Raw genomic sequence first — 23,074 nt, 5'->3', positions numbered from 1 at the left:
AAGTTAATCTGCTCTATTTTCAAGCCTTTTCCTCCAGCAGACTATGTACAAAATGGACTGGCCGTAATGGCGGAATGTAATGAATAACAATGGCGGGATTCACAAGACCGGAAATTCCTGCCGAATTTTCTGTCTCGCCTGTTACGATTCCCGCGATGGGCGAGATGGGAGAATTTCGGCCCATGGGTAAAAAAACCTGCAAACCATCGTCTAGCCCCAGTTGTTTAAGGGGAAGGAAAGAAATTAAAAGGAAACTCTTACGTCCATGGTTTTCTTGAAGAACACGGTCTTCTGCTTGTGTAAATTTTCCATGCAGTGTTCGATCTGAAAGGAGGAAAGGAATAAGGAAGCTGGAGGAAAGTTGAGAGGATGTTTCCCCTCGTGGGGGAATCTAGGATGAGGGGGGCACAGTTTAAAAGTAAGGGGCCATCCCATTTTAGACAGAGATGAGAAGGTATTTCTTCTCTCAGAGGGTCATTAGACTTTGGCATTCTCTTCCCCAGAGAGCAGTGGAGGCTGGGGTATTGAATACATTCAAGGCTGAGTTAGACAGATTTATAATATACAGGGTTTAGGGGGACAGGCAGGAAAGGGGAGTCAAGGTTACGATCCGATCAATCATGATCTAATTGAATGGTGCAGCAGGCTCGATGGGCTGAATGGCTTGCTCCTGCGCCTACTTCTTATGGTCTTTTATGAATCATCTTTATATACCAAAAACAAAATGGAGCCACCTATCCAAGAAACACCACTTTTTCCAAATTAAGTAACATTCATTTATCTGAAAGCTATACACACACACGTAAAGATATATTTACAGACACACACAAACACTTCTTTAAGTTCTTAAAATCTCCTACCAAATATATATTATCGATACATATATATGGGTTGCTTTTCTTTTCCACCTCTTCTCTGTTACTATCTGGAAGATGCAGCATTCAGTTAGAGAGTGGGAGCTGAGAGCCAGAGCAGAGATTAGCTCAAGGTCAGAGTAAAATTTCAAAATTTGCCCATGTGCAGTAGCACATTTTGCCTACAGTTAAGAAGACAGCGCGGGAGTGAGGTAACTTCCTGCAAGCTGTCCCCAGTATACTCTCTAATCCCATCTTTTACTCTCGTTCTGTGCTCTTAAAGCTATACTCTTTTCAACACTATATTCTGCACCTTATCCTTTCCTTCTCCCCCTATGTACTCTATGAACAGTATGTTTGTCTGTATCCCTGTAGTGCAGAAGGAGGCCATTCGGCCCATTGAGTCTGCACCGACCACATTCCCACTGAAGCCCTATTCCAGTAACCCCACACATTTACCCTGCTAATCCCCCAGACACTAGGGTCAATTTGCCACGGCCAATCAAACTATACTGTACATCTTTGGACTGTGGGAGGAAACCGGAGCACCCGGAGGAAACCCACGCGGACACGGGGAGAACGTGCAGACTCCACACAGACACTGACCCGAGGCCGGAATTGAACCCGGGTCCCTGGCGCTGTGAGGCAGCAGCGCTAGCCATTGTGCCACTGTGCCGCCCCCCCGTATAGCTCACAAGAAACAACACTGTATCTCAATACATGTGACAATAAAATCAATCAATCAACAGAAAATAACCCAATTAATAAATAAAACAACCTTTGCAACATAAAAGAAGAATATGTCTAAATAAATTGTAAATTGCTGTTAACACATTATCCATTGTATTGTCTGATCACTGCATCAGCCCAGGTATCCATGGTAACGAAAGAGGGAAATCGAGAATATGTTTAATGCACCTCATGTCATTTAATGCTGAAGAAAATATCAAATTGCAGAAAAGAACAAGTGTCACAGTGTGTTCCCCATTGATGACACAAACTAAAAATACAAACTGGAACAAAGTGAAAACTAAATGAGTAACCAAATTGCACACTTGATTTCGGGTAACTTGTGTTTCCTCTTTCTTGTCAAAAGCCCGCAGCAATCTCCAACTTCCTTGTTTGATATGAGAATGAGTCATTTTATCTAAAAAAAATCTCTGCTGCCTTTCTGCATGACAATGTGGAGATACCGGCATTGGGCTGGGGTGGGCACAGTAAGAATTGTTACAACACCAGGTTAGACTTTAACCTGGTGTTGTGAGGCTTGTTTCTGTATTACCAACAACATCGCTGGTTCAAACCAATATCATTTCAACTAAATGCTGTCTCCCAGCATCTAGCACTCCACAGCCAGCCGCAAGGAGAGTTCTTGGTGACAATGGCAATAGCAGTGGAATGAGAGTAGTAACTGACGGTTTAATTGCAGGGACTGGAAGAGGCCATTCAGCTCTTCACGTCCTTTCCGGCGCGGTGGCACAGTGGTTAGCACTGCTGCCTCACAGCGCCAGGGACCTGGGGCCAGGGACCTGGGTTCAGTTTCTGGCTTGGGTCACTGTCTGTGTGGAGTCTGCACGTTCTCCCCGTGTCCTCTGGGTGCGCCGGTTTCCTCCAACAATCCAAAGATGTGTGGGTTAGGTGCATTGGCCATGCTAAATTCTCCAAACAGGAGCCGGACTGTGGCAACTATGGGATTTTCACAGTAACTTCATTGCTGTGTTAATGTAAGCTTACGTGTGACTCTAATAAATAAACTTTATTCATTTAGAATGGGAGGAGAGAACCAGAGAGGAGATTGCTTTAAGGACAGCAAATTGTGGGGGATGGCTGCAGAAAATTGGACAAGCACTGAGGCCAGGGAGATGAATCCAGGATCTAAAACCAAAAGAGAAAATGCTGGAAAATCTCAGCAGGTCTGGCAGCATCCGTAAGGAGAGAAAAGAGCTGATGTTTTGAGTCCAGATGACTCTTTGTCAAAGCTAAAAGGCATAGAAAGTGGGAGATATTTATACTGCAAGGGGGAGGGAATGAAAGATGAGTCACAGCCACAGAAACCAGGGGAAAGACTGTTAATTGCAGTCCATAGAGAGAATAAAGGGTGTGAATGGACAAACGGAAGAGAAGCTGTAAGCTGTGACAGAGAAGATGTTGATGGGGGGGGGGGGGGGGAATGGGACAGAGGTAGAATATAGAAAAGGGGAAGCAGGGGGAGAAAATGTAAAGGAAGGGCGGTGAAGTAGGGGGGGGGGGGAAGAAAATAAAGAAAAAAAGGTAGAGAACAGTAAAAAATTAAATAAAATAGAACGAAAACAAAGGGGTCGAGGTGGGGTAGAGCAAATCATCTGAAGTTGTTGAATTCGATGTTGAGACCGGAAGGCTATAAAGTGCCCAGCCGGAAGATGAGATGCTGTTCCTCCAGTTTGCGTCGAGTTTCACTGGAACATTGCAGCAGTAAGAGTTTTAACAACACCAGGTTAAAGTCCAACAGGCTTATTTGGTAGCAAATGCCATTAGCTTTCGGAGCGCTGCTCCTTCGTCAGATGGAGTGGAAATCTGCTCACTTGCACCTCTTTCAATTTGGTCCATTTTACCTTTTCCATGCTCACCATCCGAGGTCAAAGAATCAAAGAAACCCTACAGTACAGAAAGAGGCCATTCGGCCCATCGAGTCTGCACCGACCACAATCCCACCCAGGCCCTATCCCCATATCCCTACATATTTTACCCACTAATCCCTCTAATCTACGCATCTCAGGACACTAAGGGGCAATTTTTCAGCATGGCCAATCAACCTAACCCGCACATCTTTGGACTGTGGGAGGAAACCGGAGCACCCGGAGGAAACCCACGCAGACACGAGGAGAATGTGCAAACTTCACACAGTGACCCAAGCCAGGAATCGAACCCAGGTCCCTGGAGCTGTGAAGCAGCAGTGCTAACCACTGTGCTACCGTGCCACCCTAAACACTCATCCAGGTCCAAAACACTCATTCCAGGTTAAGCAGCGTTTCACTTGCACCTCTTTCAATTTGGTCTATTGCATTCGCTGCTCCCAATGTGGTCTCCTCGATATCGGAGAGACCAAGCGTAGACTGGGAGATCGCTTTGCTGAGCACCTTCGGTCTGTGCGCAATCAGGACCCTGACCTTCCGGTTTCTTGCCATTTTAACACATGATCCCGCTCCCATGCCCACATGTCTGTCCTTGGCCTGCTGCAATGTTCCAGTGAAGCTCAACGCAAACTGGAGGGACAGCATCCCATCTTCCGGCTAGGCACTTTACAGCCTTCCGGTCTCAACATCGAATTCAGCAACTTCAGATGATTTGTTCTACCCCACCTCGACCCCTTTGTTTTCATTCTATTTTATTTAATTTTTTACTGTTCTTTACCTTTTATTTCTTTATTGTCTTTCTTAATTTTTGTTCCACCCCCCACTCTTTCCCCCCAACTCATCCCTCTTCCCTTACCTTTTCTCCCCCGCTTCCCTTTTTCTACATTCTACCTCTGTCCCATTTCTACCCCCCGCCCCGCACTCCCCCCCCCCCCCTCCCCCTCCAACATCTCCATCTGTCACAGCTTACAGCTTCTCTGTCGTTTGGCCATTCACACCCTTTATTCACTCTGTAGAAAGCAATTAACAGTCTTGTCCCCGGGTTTCTATGGCTATGACTCATCTTTCATTCCCTCCCCTTGCAATATAAATATCTCCCACTTTCTATGTCTTTTAGCTTTGACAAAGGGTCACCTGGACTCGAAACATCAGCTCTTTTCTCTCCTTACAGATGTTGCCAGACCTGCTGAGATTTTCTAGCATTCTCTCTTTTGGTTTCAGATTCCAGCATCCGCAGTAATTTGCTTTTATGAATCTAGGACCTGGTCCTTCTCCTACTTCTGGGTCCCTTATCACTCCACCCTCCTTTAACCTTCCCCCTCATAATCTTCGGAATCCTCCAGAATTGGGAACTATAGTTACAGTGGGGTACAACAGCTTTATGTGGGGAAACTTCATGCCTTTTCTACTCTATGCTTCTATGTATAAAATCCATCGAAAGCTCAGTTTTCATAATGGTATACTTTCTGGCTTTGTTAGACACTTACAAACATCTTGGTCATTCACAATAAGTAACTTTTGAACCTGACCCCATGCAATATTCAGACAGCAACATCCAAGAGACTGGAATCTCAAGCACCACAAACAACAAACCTATGTACAAATGAGAGTATCTTGAACAAACTGTGACACATTCGATTGGCACAGGGCTCCTGGGGTGGAATTTTACGAGATTATTTCGAAGTGTCCAGCTAATCTGAAAATGGGAGAGTTCCAGATCCGTTTCCCGGGCGAGTTTTCACACCCAATCTTATGCACCTCTGTCTCTAAAAAAAGATGGGCTAGTCTGTTTCTGGCCAGAGAGTCTGTGGGTGGGGCTTAACTCACCAGGCAGCCTGTGGAGGGAGGTATTGCGCATGTGCAGACCTCTATAATGCTGCACATGCGCATTAACAGTAGCAGGTGTTTGAGAGACAAAGAGAGAGCTGTCAGGCCCCTGCTACTGCAGGCAGCCTCAAACAGCAACCCCCCCCCCCCTCCGTAATCGCAGGGGCCCATGGCCCGCGATGCAGCTCTCGCCGTCCGCCCCGCCACCCAGACCAGTTGCGGCCCCGCCGCCCTCCCCCACCGATCGCAGAGTGGCAGCAGACCCCCCCTCCCCCCTTTGGCCTCACCCCCTGGCCCGCCCCATTGGCCCTGCCCCTGGCACTGCCCCCCACAGGCCCTGCTCCCCCATTGGCCCTGAACCCTGCACTGCCCAGGTGCCAGGGTGGTACTGCCAGTCTGGCACTGCCCAAGGGGTACCCCCGCCTTGCCCTCGGCCTCCCCGGGAGCCCTCAATGGCCTCTGGTTCCACCGGCGAGGCCAACATGATTGTTCCCCGTTTACGGGGAGTAGGTGTTTTCCTTGCCGGAGAGAACCTCTCCCAGTGAGGCCTCCCATAAAGGCAAGTGAGCCTCGACAATTGAGCGCCCGGCTCGCTAAACACATTGAAATTAATATTTGAATAAATGTCAATAAATGAACCAGCCTCTCACCCATTTCTGGCGAAAGGCTGACCGCGTAGGAAATCTGGATGTTGTAAAATCATGACAGGCGTGAAAACCGGCGCCAGTCGCGCCAGCCGCTTTAGGCCCGATTTTATGACATCTTCCCGCCGCAAAATGGGCGTAAAGCAGCCATAAAATTCCACCCTGGTTTCACTTTCCAAAGTTTAGGGGAGGCGGTGGCCTAGTGATGTTATCGCTGGACTATTAATTCAGAAACTCGGTTAATGTTTCGGGGACCTGGGTTCGAATCGCGCCACGGCAGCTGGTGGAATCTGAATTCAATAAAAATTATCTGGAATTAAGAATCTACTGCTGACCATGAAACCATTGTCAGAAAAACCCATCTGGTTCATTAATGTTCTTTCGGGAAGGAAATCTGCCATCCTTACCCGGTCTGGCCTACATGTGATTCCCGGGCCACAGCAATGTGGTTGACACTCAACTGGCATCGGGCAACTAGGGATGGGCAGTAAATGCTGGCAAGCCAGTGACACACATGTCCCACGAATGAATAAATCTTTTGTAAAAATGGCAAAACTTTCTAGTAATTTAACACCAATCAAATCACCTGCAATAATGTGCTACTTCCATCCCCACAAATTGGCCTTGCTTGTTAACAAATATTTTCTTATTTTAAGTTGAAACTAACCAAATGCCCAGCGTGGAGCATACAATAGGAGAGCAAATGCAGATGCCGGATATTTGAACTATAAACAGAAAATGTGGGAAATACTCAAGGCAGCATCTGTGAATCAGAGTCAATGCTTCAGATCCACATCTGATTTGATTTGATTTATTATTGTCACATGTATTAGTACAGAGTTAGAAGTATTTTTTCTTGTGAACTATATAGACAAAACATACCGTTCATAGAGAAGGAAAGGAGAGAGTGCAGAATGTAGTGTTACAGTCATAGCTAGGGTGTTGAGAAAGATCGACTTAATGCGGGGTAGGTCCATTCGAAAGTCTGATGGCAGCATAAGGACATAAGAACTAGGAGCAGGAGTTGGCCATCTGGCCCCTCGAGCCTGCTCCGCCATTCAATAAGATCATGGCTGATCTTTTCGTGGACTCAGCTCCACTTACCCGCCCGCTCACCATAATCCTTAATTCCTTTACTGTTCAAAAATTTATCTGTCCTTGCCTTAAAAACATTCAATGAGGTAGCCTCAACTGCTTCACTGGGCAGGGAATTCCACAGATTCACAATCCTTTATGTGAAGAAGTTCTTCCTCAATTCAGTCCTAAATCTGCTCCCCCTTATTTTGAGGCCATGCCCCCTAGTTCTAGTTTCATCTGCCAGTGGAAACAACTTCCCTGCGTCTATCTTATCTATTCCCTTCATAATCTTACGTGTTTCTATATTCATCTTATATATTTCTATATTCATTCTTCTGAATTCCAATGAGTATAGCCCCAGTCTACTCAGTCTCTCCTCATAAGCCAACCCTCTCAACTCCGGAATCAACCTAGTGAATCACCTCTGCACCCCCTCCAGTGCTAGTATATCCTTTTTCAAGTAAGGAGACCAAAACTGTACACAGTACTCCAGGTGTGGCCTCACCAGCACCTTATACAACTGCAACATAATCTCGCTGTTTTTAAACTCCATCCCTCCAGCAATGAAGGACAAAATTCCAATTGCCTTCTTAATTACCTGCTGCACCTGCAAACCAAGTCCTTGAGATTCCTGCACAAGGACACCCAGGTCCCTCTGCACAGCAGCATGCTGCAATTTTTTACCATTTAAATAATAGTCCATTTTGCTCTATTCCTGCCAAAATGGATGATCTCACATTCACCAACATTGTACTCCATCTGCCAGACCCTCGCCCACTCACTTAAACTATCTATATCCCTTTGTAAACTTTCAGTGTCCTCTGCACACTTTGCTCTGCCACTCATCTTAGTGTCATAGAAATCATAGAAACCCTACAGTGCAGAAGGAGGCCATTCGGCCCATCGAGTCTGCACCGACCACAATTCCACCCAGGCCCTACCCCCACATATTTACACACTAATCCCTCTAACCTACACATCTCAGGACTCTAAGGGGCAATTTTTTTTTAACCTGGCCAATCAACATAACCCGCACATCTTTGGACTGTGGGAGGAAACCGGAGCGCCCGGAGGAAACCCATGCAGACACGAGGAGAATGTGCAAACTCCACACAGACAGTGACCTGAGCCGGGAATCGAACCTGGGACCCTGGAGTTGTGAAGCAGCAGTGCTAACCACTGTGATACCATGCCGCCCAAATGAATTTTGACACACTACACTTGGTCCCCAACTCCAAATCATCTATGTAAATCATAAACAATTGCGGTCCCAACACTGATCTCTGAGGCACACCACTAGTCACTGATCGCCCACCAGAAAAACACCCATTTGTCCCCACTCTTTGTTTTCTGTTAGTTAACCAATCATCTATCCATGCTAATACATTACCCATAACACTGTGCACCTTTATCTTATGTAGCAGTCTTTGTTGCGTCACCTTGTCAAATGCCTTCTGGAAATCCAGATACACCACATCCACAGGTTCCCCATTGTCCACTGCGCACGTAATGTTCTCAAAGAATTCCACCAAATTAGTCAAACATGACCTGCCCTTCATGAACCCATGCTGTGTCTTACCAATGGGACAATTTATATCCAGATGTCTCACTATTTCTTCCTTGATGATAGATTCAAGCATTTTCCCTACTACAGAAGTTAAGCTAACCGGCCTATAGTCTTTTGTCTACCTTCTTTTTTAAACAGTGGCATCAGATTTGCTGTTTTCCAATCTGCGGGAACCATCCCAGAGTCCAGTGAATTTTGGCAAATTACCACTGGTGCATTTGCTATTTCCCCCACCATCTCTTTTAGTACCCTGGGATGCATTCCATCAGGACCAGGGGACTTGTCTACCTTTAGCCCCATTAACTTGCCAAACAGTACGTCTTTCGTGATAATGACAGTTTCTAGATCCTCACCTGCCATAACCTTCTTGTAATTAATTTTTGGCATGTTATTTGTGTTTTCCACTGTGAAGGCCAACACAAAATACCTGTTCAATGCCTCAGCCATTTTCTCATTTCCAGTTATTACATCCCCCTTCTCATCCTCTAAAGGACCAATGGTTATTTTAGCCACTCTTTTTCATTTTATATATTTGTAGAAACTGCTATCTGTTTTTATATTCTGAGCTAGTTTACTCTCATAATCCATCTTACTTTTCTTTATAGCTTTTTTTGTGACCTGGAAGAAGCTGTTCTTGAGTCGGTTGGTACGTGACCTCAAAGTTTTGTATCTTTTTCCCGACAGAAGGTGGTGGAAGAGAGAATGTCCGGTGTGCGTGGGCTCCTTAATTATGCTGGCTGCTTTGCTGAGGCAACAGGAAGTGTAGACAATGTCAATGGATGGGAGGCTGGTTTACATCTACACTAGTTCTACAGTAGTTCTGAGAAAGGGCCCGATTTTACCAAATCTTCGCACCCGTTTTCAGGCACGAAATCACGGTAAAGTTGGGCGGCCCGACGATTTAAATGCTTTAGCATGCATTTAAATCGATTAAATGAACCGCGCACCCAACCCTCCCACCAAATCCCACTTTACCGTCTTCTGGTCTGTTCCAGATCCGCGCTGTAAGCGACCTGCCGAATAAAAGTCGGAAGTCGTCGCTGCAGCTTCCAAAGAGCGGGTTCAGAGCCTCCAGCGGTTCTCTGACCCAGGTCATCCTCTGGTTGTGGGGTGGGGGAGGCGGGGGGGGGGGGGGGGGACCCAGATCATCCTCTGGGGGTTGGGGGTGGGGGGGACCCAGATCATCCTCTGGGGGTGGGGGGAGGAGGAGGGGAGGAGGGGGACCCAGATCATCCTCTGGGTGGGAGGGGTGAGGGGGGTGTGGGGGGAGGAGGGGGGGAACCCAGATCATCCTCTGGGGAGGGGGTGGGTGGGGGGTGTCTGTTGCCACTCTGTGGCCGATCCCTCCTCCCTACCGGAGGAACAAATCCCTCCTGCCGGAGTGGATGTGCGGCCATGCCATCCCACAAAACCTTCAGGATGAAGCGATTCCTCGCTCAGAAGATGAAGCCGGACCGGCCGATTCCACAGTGGATCCGCATGAAAACCGACAACAAAATCAGTACAAGTCCAAGAGGAGACACTGGAGAAGGACCAAGCTGGGCCTGTAAAGGGATACACCATCACTGGTACACTACCAGCCACAGCCATCTCTCCCGCTCTCTTGCCCCTGCAGGGAAGAGTAATCTGTGGCTGGTATCTTGTAGCCGGTTTTCATGCGGATCCACTGTGGAATCGGCCGGTCCTGCTTCATCTTCTTAGCGAGGAATCGCTTCATCCTGAAGGTTTTGTGGGATGGCATGGCCGCACGTCCACTCCGGCAGGAGGGATTCGTCCCTCCGGTGGGGAGGAGGGATCGGCTGCAGAATGGCAGTGGACACCCCCCCCCCCCGCCAGAGGATGATCTGGGTCCCGCCCCCCCCTCCTCCCACCCCCCCCCCCCCCCCCCAGAGGATGATCTGGGTCCCGCCCCTGCCCCCCCCTCCCCCCAGATGATGATCTGGGTCAGAGAGCCGCTCTCTCCGCTTTCTGCTTTTTTTTTCCGACACGGGTGCGCTCTTTCAGATTTTTTTCGAACTGCGCATGCGCAGTTCAGAGCTCCAATCGTTCTGGCAGCGCTAAGCCCCGCCCACAGCGTGATTTGGACTGGAGCCGGCAAAAAGCGTATGGGCGCGCTGGAAAGAGGATTCCAGGCGCGGATCTATTTGACGCCCAGATTCGACTCAAAATGGTAAAATCAGGCCCAAAGGGTCACTGACCTCTGTTTCTCTCTGCACAGATCCTGCCAAACATGCTGAGCACTTCCCATTTCTATTGGGAAGTGTTCAGCATATCTACTCCTTCTACCAGCCCTCCAGAAAGCAATCAGACTTCTCGTGAGCCTCTCAACCCCCTCCAGCAAGAAACACAGCAGCAACTGCCTAGGGCCTGCCTGGACACAACATTAAAAATGCATTTCCCAAATAAAAAGGTTAAGGTATGAAGAAGGTATCCAAGCCTCTGACTGGGTAACAGGTACCTCAATCCCATTTACCTGCTTTTGACCTTTGCAATGGACATGCTGTATGTCAGCTTTCAAAAAATATTCCGATTAAGGGGTATAGAAGGATAGAAAACCCAAATAATATTGGTCAAAAAGGACAACACAGTAAGAAGTTTAACAACACCAGGTTAAAGTCCAACAGGTTTATTTGGTAGCAAAAGCCACACAAGCTTTCGGAGCTCCAAGCCCCTTCTTCAGGTGAGTGGGAATTCTGTTCACAAACAGGGCTTATAAAGACACAGACTCAATTTACATGAATAATGGTTGGAATGTGAATACTTACAGCTAATCAAGTCTTTAAGATACAAACAACGTGAGTGGAGAGAGCATCAAGACAGGCTAAAAAGATGTGTATTGTCTCCAGACAAGACAGCCAGTGAAACTCTGCAGGTCCAGGCAACTGTGGAGGTTACAGATAGTGTGACATGAACCCAATATCCCGGTTGAGGCTGGTCACGGGCATTCGGCCTCTGATATTCGGGTAAGCGTTCTCCAAGGCGGCCTTCACGACACACGACGGCGCAGAGTCGCTGAGCAGAAACTGATAGCCAAGTTCCGCACACACGAGGACGGCCTCAACCGGGATATTGGGTTCATGTCACACTATCTGTAACCCCCACAGCTTGCCTGGACCTGCAGAATTTCACTGGCTGTCTTGTCTGGAGACAATACACATCTTTTTAGCCTGTCTTGATGCTCTCTCCACTCACGTTGTTTGTTTCTTAAAGACTTGATCAGCTGTAAGTATTTGCATTCCAACCATTATTCATGTAAATTGAGTCTGTGTCTTTATATGCCCTGTTTGTGAACAGAATTCCCACTCGCCTGAAGAAGGGGCTTGGAGCTCCGAAAGCTTGTGTGGCTTTTCCTACCAAATAAACCTGTTGGACTTTAACCTGGTGTTGTTAAACTTCTTACTGTGTTTACCCCTGTCCAACGCCGGCATCTCCACATCAAAAAGGACAAAACAGAGGGAAGGGTTCATGGCAGCTTTTCAGAGTGGTTAGAAATTCAAAGTGGTGTCCTTCCAGGTTAAATTCTAGTTCCACCTCTGTTCATTGTGTATCAATGATTTAGCCATAGAGTAGTGGGTCATCCAGACTCGAAACATTGGCTCTATTCTCTCTCCACAGATGCTGTCAGGCCTGCTGAGATTTTCCAGCATTTTCTGTTTTTGTTTCAAAATAGGAAGTATAGTTAATTCTTTATAAAACCAATGGAAGCTGTGAAGGGATTGTGATAAGGGAGGTAAAAAGTGGAATTGAATGTCAGTAAGTTTAGGTGAGACAGTTTGGAAAAATAAATAATTATTGTCTGAATGATTGAGTGGCTTGGTTTCTGTAATAGCAGAGGGACTTAGGCTATATTCAATGACCAGTAAAAGCAGCATCTCAGGTTGCTAAAGCTGTTGAAAGAAAATCAGTAAAATACTGGGTTTTATCATAGAATCAATGATTCAAGATGGAAACTTAATAAGACTTTAGTTAGGAGCAGTCCTGGGCTCCACGTGTTATAGGAGGGATATTGAGGCTTTTGAGGGGGTGTAATGAAGCATTCTTTCTGGATGTATCACAGCTTGGTATGGCTCCTGCTCTGACCAAGACTGCAAGAAACTACAAAGGGATGTGGGCGTAGCCCAATCCATCACCCAAACCAGCCTCCCATCCATTGACTCCGTCTACACTTCCCGCTGCCTCGGAAAAGCAGCCAGCATAATCAAGGACCCCACGCATCCCGGACATTCTCTCTTCCACCTTCTTCCCTTGGGGAAAAAGATACAAAAGTCTGAGATCAACCGATTTAAGGACAGCTTCTTCCCTGCCGCCATCAGACATTAGAATGGATCTACCTCATATTAAGTTGATTTTTTTCTAAACCCTAGCTATGACTGTAAGACTATGTTCTGCACTCTCTCCTTTCCTTCTCCCCTATATACTCTATGAACGGTTTGTTTTGTCAGTATAGTGTGCAAGAAACAATACTTCCCACTGTATCCCAGTACAGGTGACAATAATAAATCAAATCAAATGAGGAATAAGAACATAAGAACATAAGAAATAGGAGCAGGAGTATAAAAGAGTATAAAAGCTGGAGTCTGATGATGCAGCTGTATAGAACGCTGGTTAGGCCACATTTGGAGTACTGCGTCCAGTTCTGGTCGCCGCACTACCAGAAGGACGTGGAGGCATTGGGGAGAGTGCAGAGAAGGTTTACCAGGATGTTGCCTGGTATGGAGGGTCTTAGCTATGAGGAGAGATTGGGTAGACTGGGGTTGTTCTCCTTGGAAAGACGGAGAATGAGGGGAGATCTAATAGAGGTATACAAGATTATGAAGGGTATAGATAGGGTGAACAGTGGGAAGCTTTTTCCCAGGTCGGAGGTGACGATCACAGGGGGTCACGGGCTCAATCTGAGAGGGGCGAAGTATAACTCAGACATCAGAGGGACGTTTTTTACACAGAGGGTGGTGGGGGCCTGGAATGCGCTGCCAAGTAGGGTGGTGGAGGCAGGCACGCTGACATCGTTTAAGACTTACCTGGATAGTCACATGAGCAGCCTGGGAATGGAGGGATACAAACGATTGGTCTAGTTGGACCAAGGAGCGGCACAGGCTTGGAGGGCCGAAGGGCCTGTTTCCTGTGCTGTACTGTTCTTTGTTTGTTCTTTGTAGGAGTAGGCCATCTAGCCCCTCGAGCCTGCCCCGCCATTCAATAAGATCATGGCTGATCTGAAGTGGATCAGTTCCACTTACCCGCCTGATCCTTATAACCCCTAATTCCCTTATCGATCAGGAATCCATCTATCCGTGATTTAAACATATTCAACGAGGTAGCCTCCACCACTTCAGTGGGCAGAGAATTCCAGAGATTCACCACCCTCTGAGAGAAGAAGTTCCTCCTCAACTCTGTCCTAAACTGACCCCCCTTTATTTTGAAGCTGTGCCCTCTAGTTCTAGCTTCCTTTCTAAGTGGAAAGAATCTCTCCACCTCTACCCTATCCAGCCCCTTCATCATCTTATAGGTCTTAGTGCAATGACTATGAGGAAATCTAGATAAAATTAAAGATTTGAATAATTTCCTGCCATGTCAGGTATCAGTCTGGTGAACTTTCTCTGTGCTGCCTCTATTATTATATCACAGTTATTCATTGCTTATTTAATAATTGCATTGGGTTCTTAAATGCCTGTTGCTGGTGTTATTTAAGAGTTTTTGAAGGGTGAAGAATCTTATTGATACATAGGCAGCATCGAATAACTAACACAATTCAAGAAGAGTGTCAAGTATTAACATTGATTCTTGGAAGCTGCAACAAGCACTGTGTATTAATACATTCGTGTGTTCACTGGAAGTGGTATCACTGATCACTAGTGCGGTAAGCTGCCAGATTGAAGAAGCAGCCATGCAGTGAACACCATCCTGTAAATAAAGCTCCATTATTTTTAATCCTCTGTGCTTCCTAGTGTCAATTCTCCAATATATAACAAAGAGAGTTTCTGTTCATCATCCTGCTTTCACTATCAAAAACGTGCCGAGCACTGCTGCCTCACAGCGCCAGGGACCTAGGTTCAATTGTGGCCTCAGGTCACTGTTTGTGTGGAGTTTGCACGTTCTCCCCGTGTCTGTGTGGGTTTCCTCCGGGGGCTCCGGTTTCCTCCCACAAGATGTGCGGGTTAGGTTGATTGGCCCATGCTAATTTGCCCATTTGTTTCAGGGCAACCAGCGGGGTAAATATGTGGGGTTACGGGAATAGGGCCTGGGTGGGATTGTGGTCGGTGCAGGCTTGATGGGCCGAATGGCCTCCTCCTGCAAAGTAGGCATTCTATGATTCTATGAACCTATACCAGCAAGCAGACAGTCACGAGGCTACAGTAAGCCAAGATTAACTTGGGACAGTAGTCTAAAGTAAGGAGATTAGAGTAACTAGATTAAAAAAGGTAAGAACGAATAACAAATATAGCGGTTTTTTTCAAGAGAAAGTGAGGATGGGGGAAAGACAATAGAAAGGAGTGAAGAGGACAACAATTAGAACTTTAAACAAGGTATACAACCTTTTTCCTCTGATCCTTTTGTTTTTCCCGGAATTCCTCCAGTTTTTTCATCTCTTCCCGTAAACTGCCTGCCAGCTGGATGTGCAACAGTCCCACATTCTCCATCTCTGGAAGGAATGAAGTGATTACAAATTTAACAGCTCTCCCTTAGTGTGCTTCAAACCATTCCCCGGTGTTTCTGATGTTCCTAGTTGAAGAATCAGGCAGCAATTTTATGATTCTATGCATCGGTGAACTGCTGGTACATCAAACTTTGCGACCAATTGGTATCATAGAATTCCTACAGTGCAGAAGGGGGCCATTTGGCCCATTGAGTCTGCACCGATCACAATCCCACCCAGACCCTATCCCTGTAACCCCACTTATTTACCCTGCTTGTCCCCCTGACGCAAAGGGGCAATTTAGCATGGCCAATCAACCTAACCCCCCGCACATCTTTGGACTGTGAGAGGAAAGCGGAGAACCCGGAGGAAACCCACGCAGATACAGGGAGGATGTGCAGACTCCGCACAAACAGTCACCCAGGGCCAGAATTGAACCTGGGTCCCTGGCGCTCTGAGTGCTAACCACTGTGCCACTGTGCCGCCAGTATGTGAATATTTTGAATCATGTGGCTGGCAAGAAACAGGTGAGGGAGATGGGATTAACAAAGATGATAACTTGTTGATTGGGTGCGGACATCCTGTGCTGAAAGGGACATCATTACTGATCAAAGGGTTGATCAAGAGCTGTAATGTTTTTGTAGCCACATCTATGAGTAAAAGTGGTTGGTGAGGTGAAACAGAAAATAGGAGCAGGATTAGGCCATTCAGCCCTTTGAGCCCGCTCTACCATTATTCTGTGATAGCAAATTCCCCACAGGCTCACCGCTCTCTGGGTGAAGAAATTTCTCCTCATTTCAGTCCATATCTGGTTCTGGACTCCCCCACCATCGGGAACATCCTTCCTGCATCTACCCTGTCTAGTCCTGTTCGAATTTTATCGGTAAGTTTGTGTACAGTTCTGGTCACCCTGTTATAGAAAGGATATTATTAAACTAGAAAGAGTGCAGAAAAGATTTACTAGGATGCTACCGGGACTTGGTGTTTTGAGTTATAAGGAAAGGCTGGATAGACTGGGACTTTTTTCTCTGGAGCATAGGAGACTGGGGGGTGATCTTATAGAGGCCTATAAAATAATGAGGGGTTTGATCAGCTAGATAGTCAATATCTTTTCACAAAGATAGGAGAGTCTAAAACTAGAAGGCATAGGTTTAAGATGAGAGGGGAGAGATACAAAAGGGTCCAAAGGGGCAATTCTTTCACACTGAGGGTGGTGAATGTCTAGCACAAGCTACCAGAGGTAGTAGTAGAGGCGGGTACAATTTTGTCTTTTAAAAAGCATTTAGATAGTTACATGGGTAAGATGGGTATAGAGGGATATGGGTCAAATGTGGGCAATTGGGACTAACTTAGGGGTTTAAAAAAAAAGGACGGCATGGACAAGTTGGGCCGAAGGGCCTGTTTCCATGCTGTAAACCTCTATGACCCTACGTTTCATAGGCAGAGTCATGTCAGGAAATGCTGCAACTACTTGTCAAGATCCTGTCAGCAACCTCAAAGAACAGATACAGCTTTGTGGTTTAGGTACAGAAATTACAGTTTAACAATTATAACTCGTCTTTTTATAATACATACTGCCCTGTTGAGCATTTCCGAGTCTTATTTTAGGTTTCCATTGACTGCATGAAATTACTTTGGGCGGCACGGTAGCACAGTGGTTAGCACTGCTGCCTCACAGCGCCAGGGACCTGGATTTGATTCCGGCCTTGGGCCACTGTCTGTGTGGAATTTGCACATTCTCCCCGTGTCTGCGTGGGTTTCCTCCGGGTGCTCCAGTTTCCCTGCACAGTCCAAAGATGTGTGGGTTAGGTTGATTGGCCATGCTAAATTACCCCTAGTGTAAGGGGGGTTAGCAGTGTAAATGAGGGTTGCGGGAATAGGGCCTGGGTGGGATTGTGGTCGGTACAGACTAATTGGGCCGAATGGCCTCCTTCTGCACTGTAGGGATTCTATGATTCTACTTCTCAAAGAGAATGATAACATTTTATGATAAAGCAACACAGATTACGAGGAATCTAATTCCGTCCTTGACCCACAGGTGTCACAGGAAATTCATAATGAAATGTCATGTGTACTGAAGAGACAGCAAGTGGACAGAAACCGGTAATAAATGGCATCAATCAGGAAGCTGAATAAAGAGCTCCCAACAACTCATCCAGAGCTAGATGCATTGCAGCAACTCATCAAGGCTTCTTAGATAGCACCTCCCAAATCCATGACCTCTACCATCTAGAAGGACAAGGGCAGCATATATCTGGGAACACCGCCATTTGGAGGTTCCCCTGCAAGTCACTGACTTGGAAATCTCTTGCCGTTCCATCATCGTCGGTGTGTCAAAATCCTGGAACTCTCTCCCTAACAGCACTGTGAATGTAGCTACACCTCAGGGACTGCAGTGTTTCAAGAAGGCAGCTCACCACCACCTTCTCAAGGGCAACTAGGGATGGGCAATAAATGCTGGTCAGCTAGCGATGCCCACACCTGATAAATTAATAAAAATAAGATAAGTGGCCAAAGAACAAGAAACAACATGAGGGAAAAGAAATTATACAGCGAGTGAATGCACTGCTTGAAAGGGTGAAATAAGCAGATTCAGTAATAACTTTCAGAAGAGATTGAGATGAATACTTAAAAAAGAAAATCTGAATGGCCACGGGGAAAGAGCAGGGGTGTATAACTAACAGAATAGCTTTTAAAGAGCTGGCACAGGCACGATGGATTGAATGGCCTTCTCTTGTAGTTTCTATGATTCCACGGGGCTTTAACATTAAGCTTAGATTGTAGGTGAGCAGCTCTCTGTGTTTACATTGCTAAAGCATCGAGGTGCATCATAGACTGACACTTTTAGCAATCCAAATCACAAAACGAGGAGCAAAGAATGTAAGTGGGGCAGAGGTAGAGAGGAAGAGTCACACAAACTACGAAATAGATATAGGCTGGTTCGCCCAACCCATTGCAGTTGGTATTCCTCCTCCACACAAACCATACAACTGATGTGGCTGCTGGGATTGGACATATCCCCGGACCAGGATTCCAGCCCACTGCTCACATTATTGCTGATATTGGGAGAGTGGAGAGACATGCCCACAACTACAGCTGATTAATATTTGTGGATAATTTATTTTTTCCATCTCTGCAACGGGTAAAATGAAATTATGTTCAATTTTACTGGCCATATAGTCCTTAAACCAGGACATCTGCTTCATCCACCCTTACTGGCTGTGTGGAGTTTGCACATTCTCCCTGTGTCTGCGTGGGTTTCCTCCGAGTGCTCTGGTTTCCTCCCACAGTCCAAAGATATGTGGATTAGGTTGATTGGCCATGCTAAAATTGACTCTAGTGTTAGGGGGATTAACAGGGTAAATGCGTGGCTTTAGGAATAGGGTTTGGGTGGGACTGTGGTCGGTACAGACTCGATGGGTCAAATGGCCTCCTCCTGTACTGTAGGGATTTTATGATTCATGTCTTTATGTTTCAAAACAGCTCATGAGAAGCTTTGAGCTGAGGTGCTCCAGATGTCAGGCACGTTCCAATAACAGGAGTATGTAACAACTGAGCCACGCTCTGTCTAAACCGAAAGCACATAAAGGGCTGACTTTGAGACGGCTTTAATCTTTGTCTGATATCTGACCTGCGCTCTCAGCTTATTCACCTCTGTAAAAAGGCCCAGAGGCAGGATGGAGCTGGGGAACTGACATCCAGGCCAGCATTTCGGTTTCCACTTCCTTCTGACCCCGGCCGCTATGGGGCCAAACATCCAGCCTCTGTGTTGGGGGCGAGTGGTTTGGGTTTTGGGACATGCCAGTTTTTCATTAAATGTCCCGGTGTCCTGACCATTTCCTCAAAATGGTTCAAATGTCCCAATTTGCAGCTTCCCCATTTATTCTGCAGGAACAGAACGAATTTAGGTTTGCACATGCGTCCTATATCTGACATGCATTTGGTGCAGTTTGTGTCTGCTCTGCCCCACAATCAGCACAGTTTGAGTCTGCTTAAGGAGAAAGGGTGCCAGTTCATGGCTGCTTCACGTGTTTCTGGTAATACAGTGATGGAAGCTGCAAAGAGAAGTCTGTTTCTGTTGTGAGGGAGCTTTACCTCAGCTTGCCCCCATTTTCACTAATGGAAATCTGGTCACCCCCCCTATTGGTTTCAAACAATTTCTTCTCTATGCTAACTCTCTTGCATTTAATCATGTATCCAGTGCAGTATGAAGGGTTAACAGATGGGATACGTTAATGTGCGGCATCATTGATGATGACATCAATTAGTCTTGTGTGAGACGAGAGAGAGGTTGGAATAAGGCCTAGGAGCAACACTCTGTAACCTGTTTCGATGTAGTACCAATGAAAAATGTTAAGCAAATACCAGATATTGGCTACAGTCTGTCTACAAGTCCCACGCTAACAGTTCAAGACTGAAGGACCCAATCACACAACGTGATGGCCTCTCAGTACATCCAGTTCACCGATTTTAGCCTCCTCAACTGGAGCAACAGACATTCTATTTAACGATTTAAAATGTTAAAAAAATCTCCCTCAAATCATTGGTTAATAAAATCAGTCCCAATGTTTCAACTCTTTCTCTTGTCATCATGGTTGTTCATAGCAGTGAATTGACACTTGTTGCCATTGTCCAGTATTATCTGATCGGAGTTTCACAGTGTACACAATGGGAGCCAACGTACAAACACCAGCCTCACAATCCAAACTAAAACAGCTCTCCCACGCAGTTCAAAGTAACATTAGCAGAAGACTGGGGTCAATTCACCACTTCCTCACTCACAGCTTAGAAAAGGTAAACACTTACGTTGCTTAAAGACGTCAAACGCTCTCTTCAATGTGCTAGAGGAGGGAGAAAAATAGGAGAAGACTGAGCAGACAGCTAGAATGATAATCAGTGCAGAAGCAGTGATCGACAGTCACTGAAATATATCATTATATCCATACTCCTTACAAACTTCAAATGTTGCTTTTGCACTTGTAGGTGTGGTCATTCAACCAACTATTAAATTCCCTTTATAGGAGTAGAGGGCTGTGGCAAGTTGTACCCTCGTTAGGAGTAACCTTAAAGTGCAACAAGCCTTCTTTGCATTCACAATGCCAGTATACTTCAGACAGTATTTTGTACTTGCGATTTATTCCCCATTTGTTAATTGGATTGAGGGACAACTTCAGAGGATGTTAAGAATTAACCTAATATTGTGGGATTGGATTCTATGCCGGCCAGGCTGGTGGCAAGGAATGACTTTAGCGAACCAATTCTGCTTACTATCAATCTCAGTCATTTTTAATCCACAGATTACCAGTTTCACTGAGTTTCATTTCACATTATGACATTTGAACTCTAGACCTTTGGATTACTAGCGAAGTTAATCGGTAATTAAAACCCACAATTTGTGAGGGAGGCAGCAACAGAGACAAAGCCACGGCAGACACTGCCAGATTGTCATTTATGTCCACCAGGAAAAAGGAAGCTGTTTCCTTTACCCTCGGTGTGACCTACAATCCCAGTTCATTATATGCAATTGACTCCTCATGCCCTCTGAAGACGTGTGGCTTTTGCTACCAAATAAACCTGTTGGACTTTAACCTGGTGTTGTTAAACTTCTTACTGTGTTTACCCCAGTCCAACGCCGGCATCTCCACATCATGACTCTGAAGACCTGGCAGACCCATTGAGTGACCTTTACACTCACAAATAAACCAGCTTAATTATCACTTTTTCTGAGCAACCATGGATCTGCAGCAAGTTGCACGGGGAAATCCCAAGAACAAACACAAAGTAAGGGGAGCTACGACGTGTGGTCAATGATCTATTCTGACCGAGGCAGACAGGAAGCCAAGAACTGAAATATAATGGAAGTACACAAATAACGCAGAAGGAGCTTTAAATTGTAGCCTTTTTATTTAATCTTAGAATGTGGGCGTCGCTAACAAGGTCAGCATTTATTGTGCCTCCCTAATTGTCCTTGAACTGAGTGGCTTTCTAGGTCATTTCAATGAGCAGTTAAGAGGGTCTTGCTGTGGGTCTGGAGTCACATTTAGGCCAGACCAGGTAAGGACAGCAGATTTCCATCTACAAAGATCATTAGAGACCCAGATGGGTTTTTACAATAATCGATGGTAGTTGTCATGGTCACCATTACTGAGGATAGTTAAATATTCTATAAATTATTCACAGAATTTAAATTCCACCAACTGCCGTGGTGGTGTTTGAACCCGTGTCCCCAAAGTATTCCATTAGATTGAAAAATAAGAACATAAGAAATAGGAGCAGGAGTAGGCCATCTAGCCCCTCGAGCCTGCCCCGCCATTCAATAAGATCATGGCTGATCTGACGTGGATCAGTACCACTTACCCGCCTGATCCCCATAACCCTTAATTCCCTTACCGATCAGGAATCCATCCATCCGCGCTTTAAACATATTCAGCGAGGTAGCCTCCACCACCTCAGTGGGCAGAGAATTCCAGAGATTCACCACCCTCTGGGAGAAGAAGTTCCTCCTCAACTCTGTCTTAAACCGACCCCCCTTTATTTTGAGGCTGTGTCCTCTAGTTTTAACTTCCTTACTAAGTGGAAAGAATCTCTCCGCCTCCACCCTATCCAGCCCCCGCATTATCTTATAAGTCTCCATAAGATCCCCCCTCATCCTTCTAAACTCCAACGAGTACAAACCCAATCTCCTCAGCCTCTCCTCATAATCCAAACCCCTCATCTCCGGTATCAACCTGGTGAACCTTCTCTGCACTCCCTCCAATGCCAATATATCCTTCCTCATATAAGGGGACCAATACTGCACACAGTATTCCAGCTGCGGCCTCACCAATGCCCTGTACAGGTGCATCAAGACATCCCTGCTTTTATATTCTATCCCCCTCGCAATATAGGCCAACATCCCATTTGCCTTCTTGATCACCTGTTGTACCTGCAGACTGGGCTTTTGCGTCTCATGCACAAGGACCCCCAGGTCCCTTTGCACGGTAGCATGTTTTAATTTGTTTCCATTGAGATAGTAATCCCATTTGTTATTATTTCCTCCAAAGTGTATAACCTCGCATTTCTCAACGTTATACTCCATTTGCCATATCCTCGCCCACTCACTCAGCCTGTCCAAATCTCTCTGCAGATCTTCTCCGTCCTCCACACGATTCACTTTTCCACTTATCTTTGTGTCGTCTGCAAACTTCGTTACCCTACACTCCGTCCCCTCCTCCAGATCATCTATATAAATGGTAAACAGTTGCGGCCCGAGTACCGATCCCTGCGGCACGCCACTAGTTACCTTCCTCCAACCGGAAAAACACCCATTTATTCCGACTCTTTGCTTCCTGTCGGATAGCCAGTCCCCAATCCACTTTAACACACTACCCCCAACTCCGTGTGCCCTAATCTTCTTCAGCAGCCTTTTATGGGGCACCTTATCAAACGCCTTCTGGAAATCCAAAAACACCGCATCCACCGGTTCTCCTCCATCAACCGCCCTAGTCACATCTTCATAAAAATCCAACATGTTCGTCAAGCACGACTTTCCCCTCATGAATCCATGCTGCGTCTGATTGATCGAACCATTTCTATCCAGATGCCCTGCTATCTCCTCTTTAATAATGGATTCCAGCATTTTCCCTTCTACAGACGTTAAGCTGACCGGCCTATAGTTACCCGCCTTTTGTCTCCTTCCTTTTTTAAACAGCGGCGTAACATTAGCCGTTTTCCAATCAACCGGCACTACCCCAGAATGCAACGAGTTTTGATAAATAATCACTAACGCATCCACTATTACCTCTGACATTTCTTTCAATACCCTGGGATGCATTCCATCCGGACCCGGGGACTTGTCCACCTTCAGTCCCATTAGTCCAACC

At 46.2% G+C, this 23,074-nt stretch overlaps 1 protein-coding gene across 1 annotated transcript in view; it reads right to left on the bottom strand.

Annotated features, from left to right (window-relative positions):
• The window catches only part of pstpip2 (proline-serine-threonine phosphatase interacting protein 2), a 122,612-nt gene that overhangs the window by 28,334 nt on the left and 71,204 nt on the right, over nucleotides 1–23,074 (bottom strand). Inside the window, exons 4-6 of the mRNA XM_078222896.1 lie at nucleotides 20,019–20,053; nucleotides 15,112–15,218; nucleotides 262–324 (exon numbers count right to left, since the gene is read on the bottom strand). Coding sequence (XP_078079022.1) covers nucleotides 262–324; nucleotides 15,112–15,218; nucleotides 20,019–20,053 — 205 coding nt within the window. The remainder of the gene's footprint in view (nucleotides 1–261; nucleotides 325–15,111; nucleotides 15,219–20,018; nucleotides 20,054–23,074) is intronic.

The sequence above is a fragment of the Mustelus asterias genome, chromosome 1, assembly GCF_964213995.1.
Source record: "Mustelus asterias chromosome 1, sMusAst1.hap1.1, whole genome shotgun sequence".
Lineage (NCBI taxonomy): Eukaryota > Metazoa > Chordata > Chondrichthyes > Carcharhiniformes > Triakidae > Mustelus > Mustelus asterias.
This window is presented reverse-complemented; position numbering and strand designations above follow the sequence as displayed.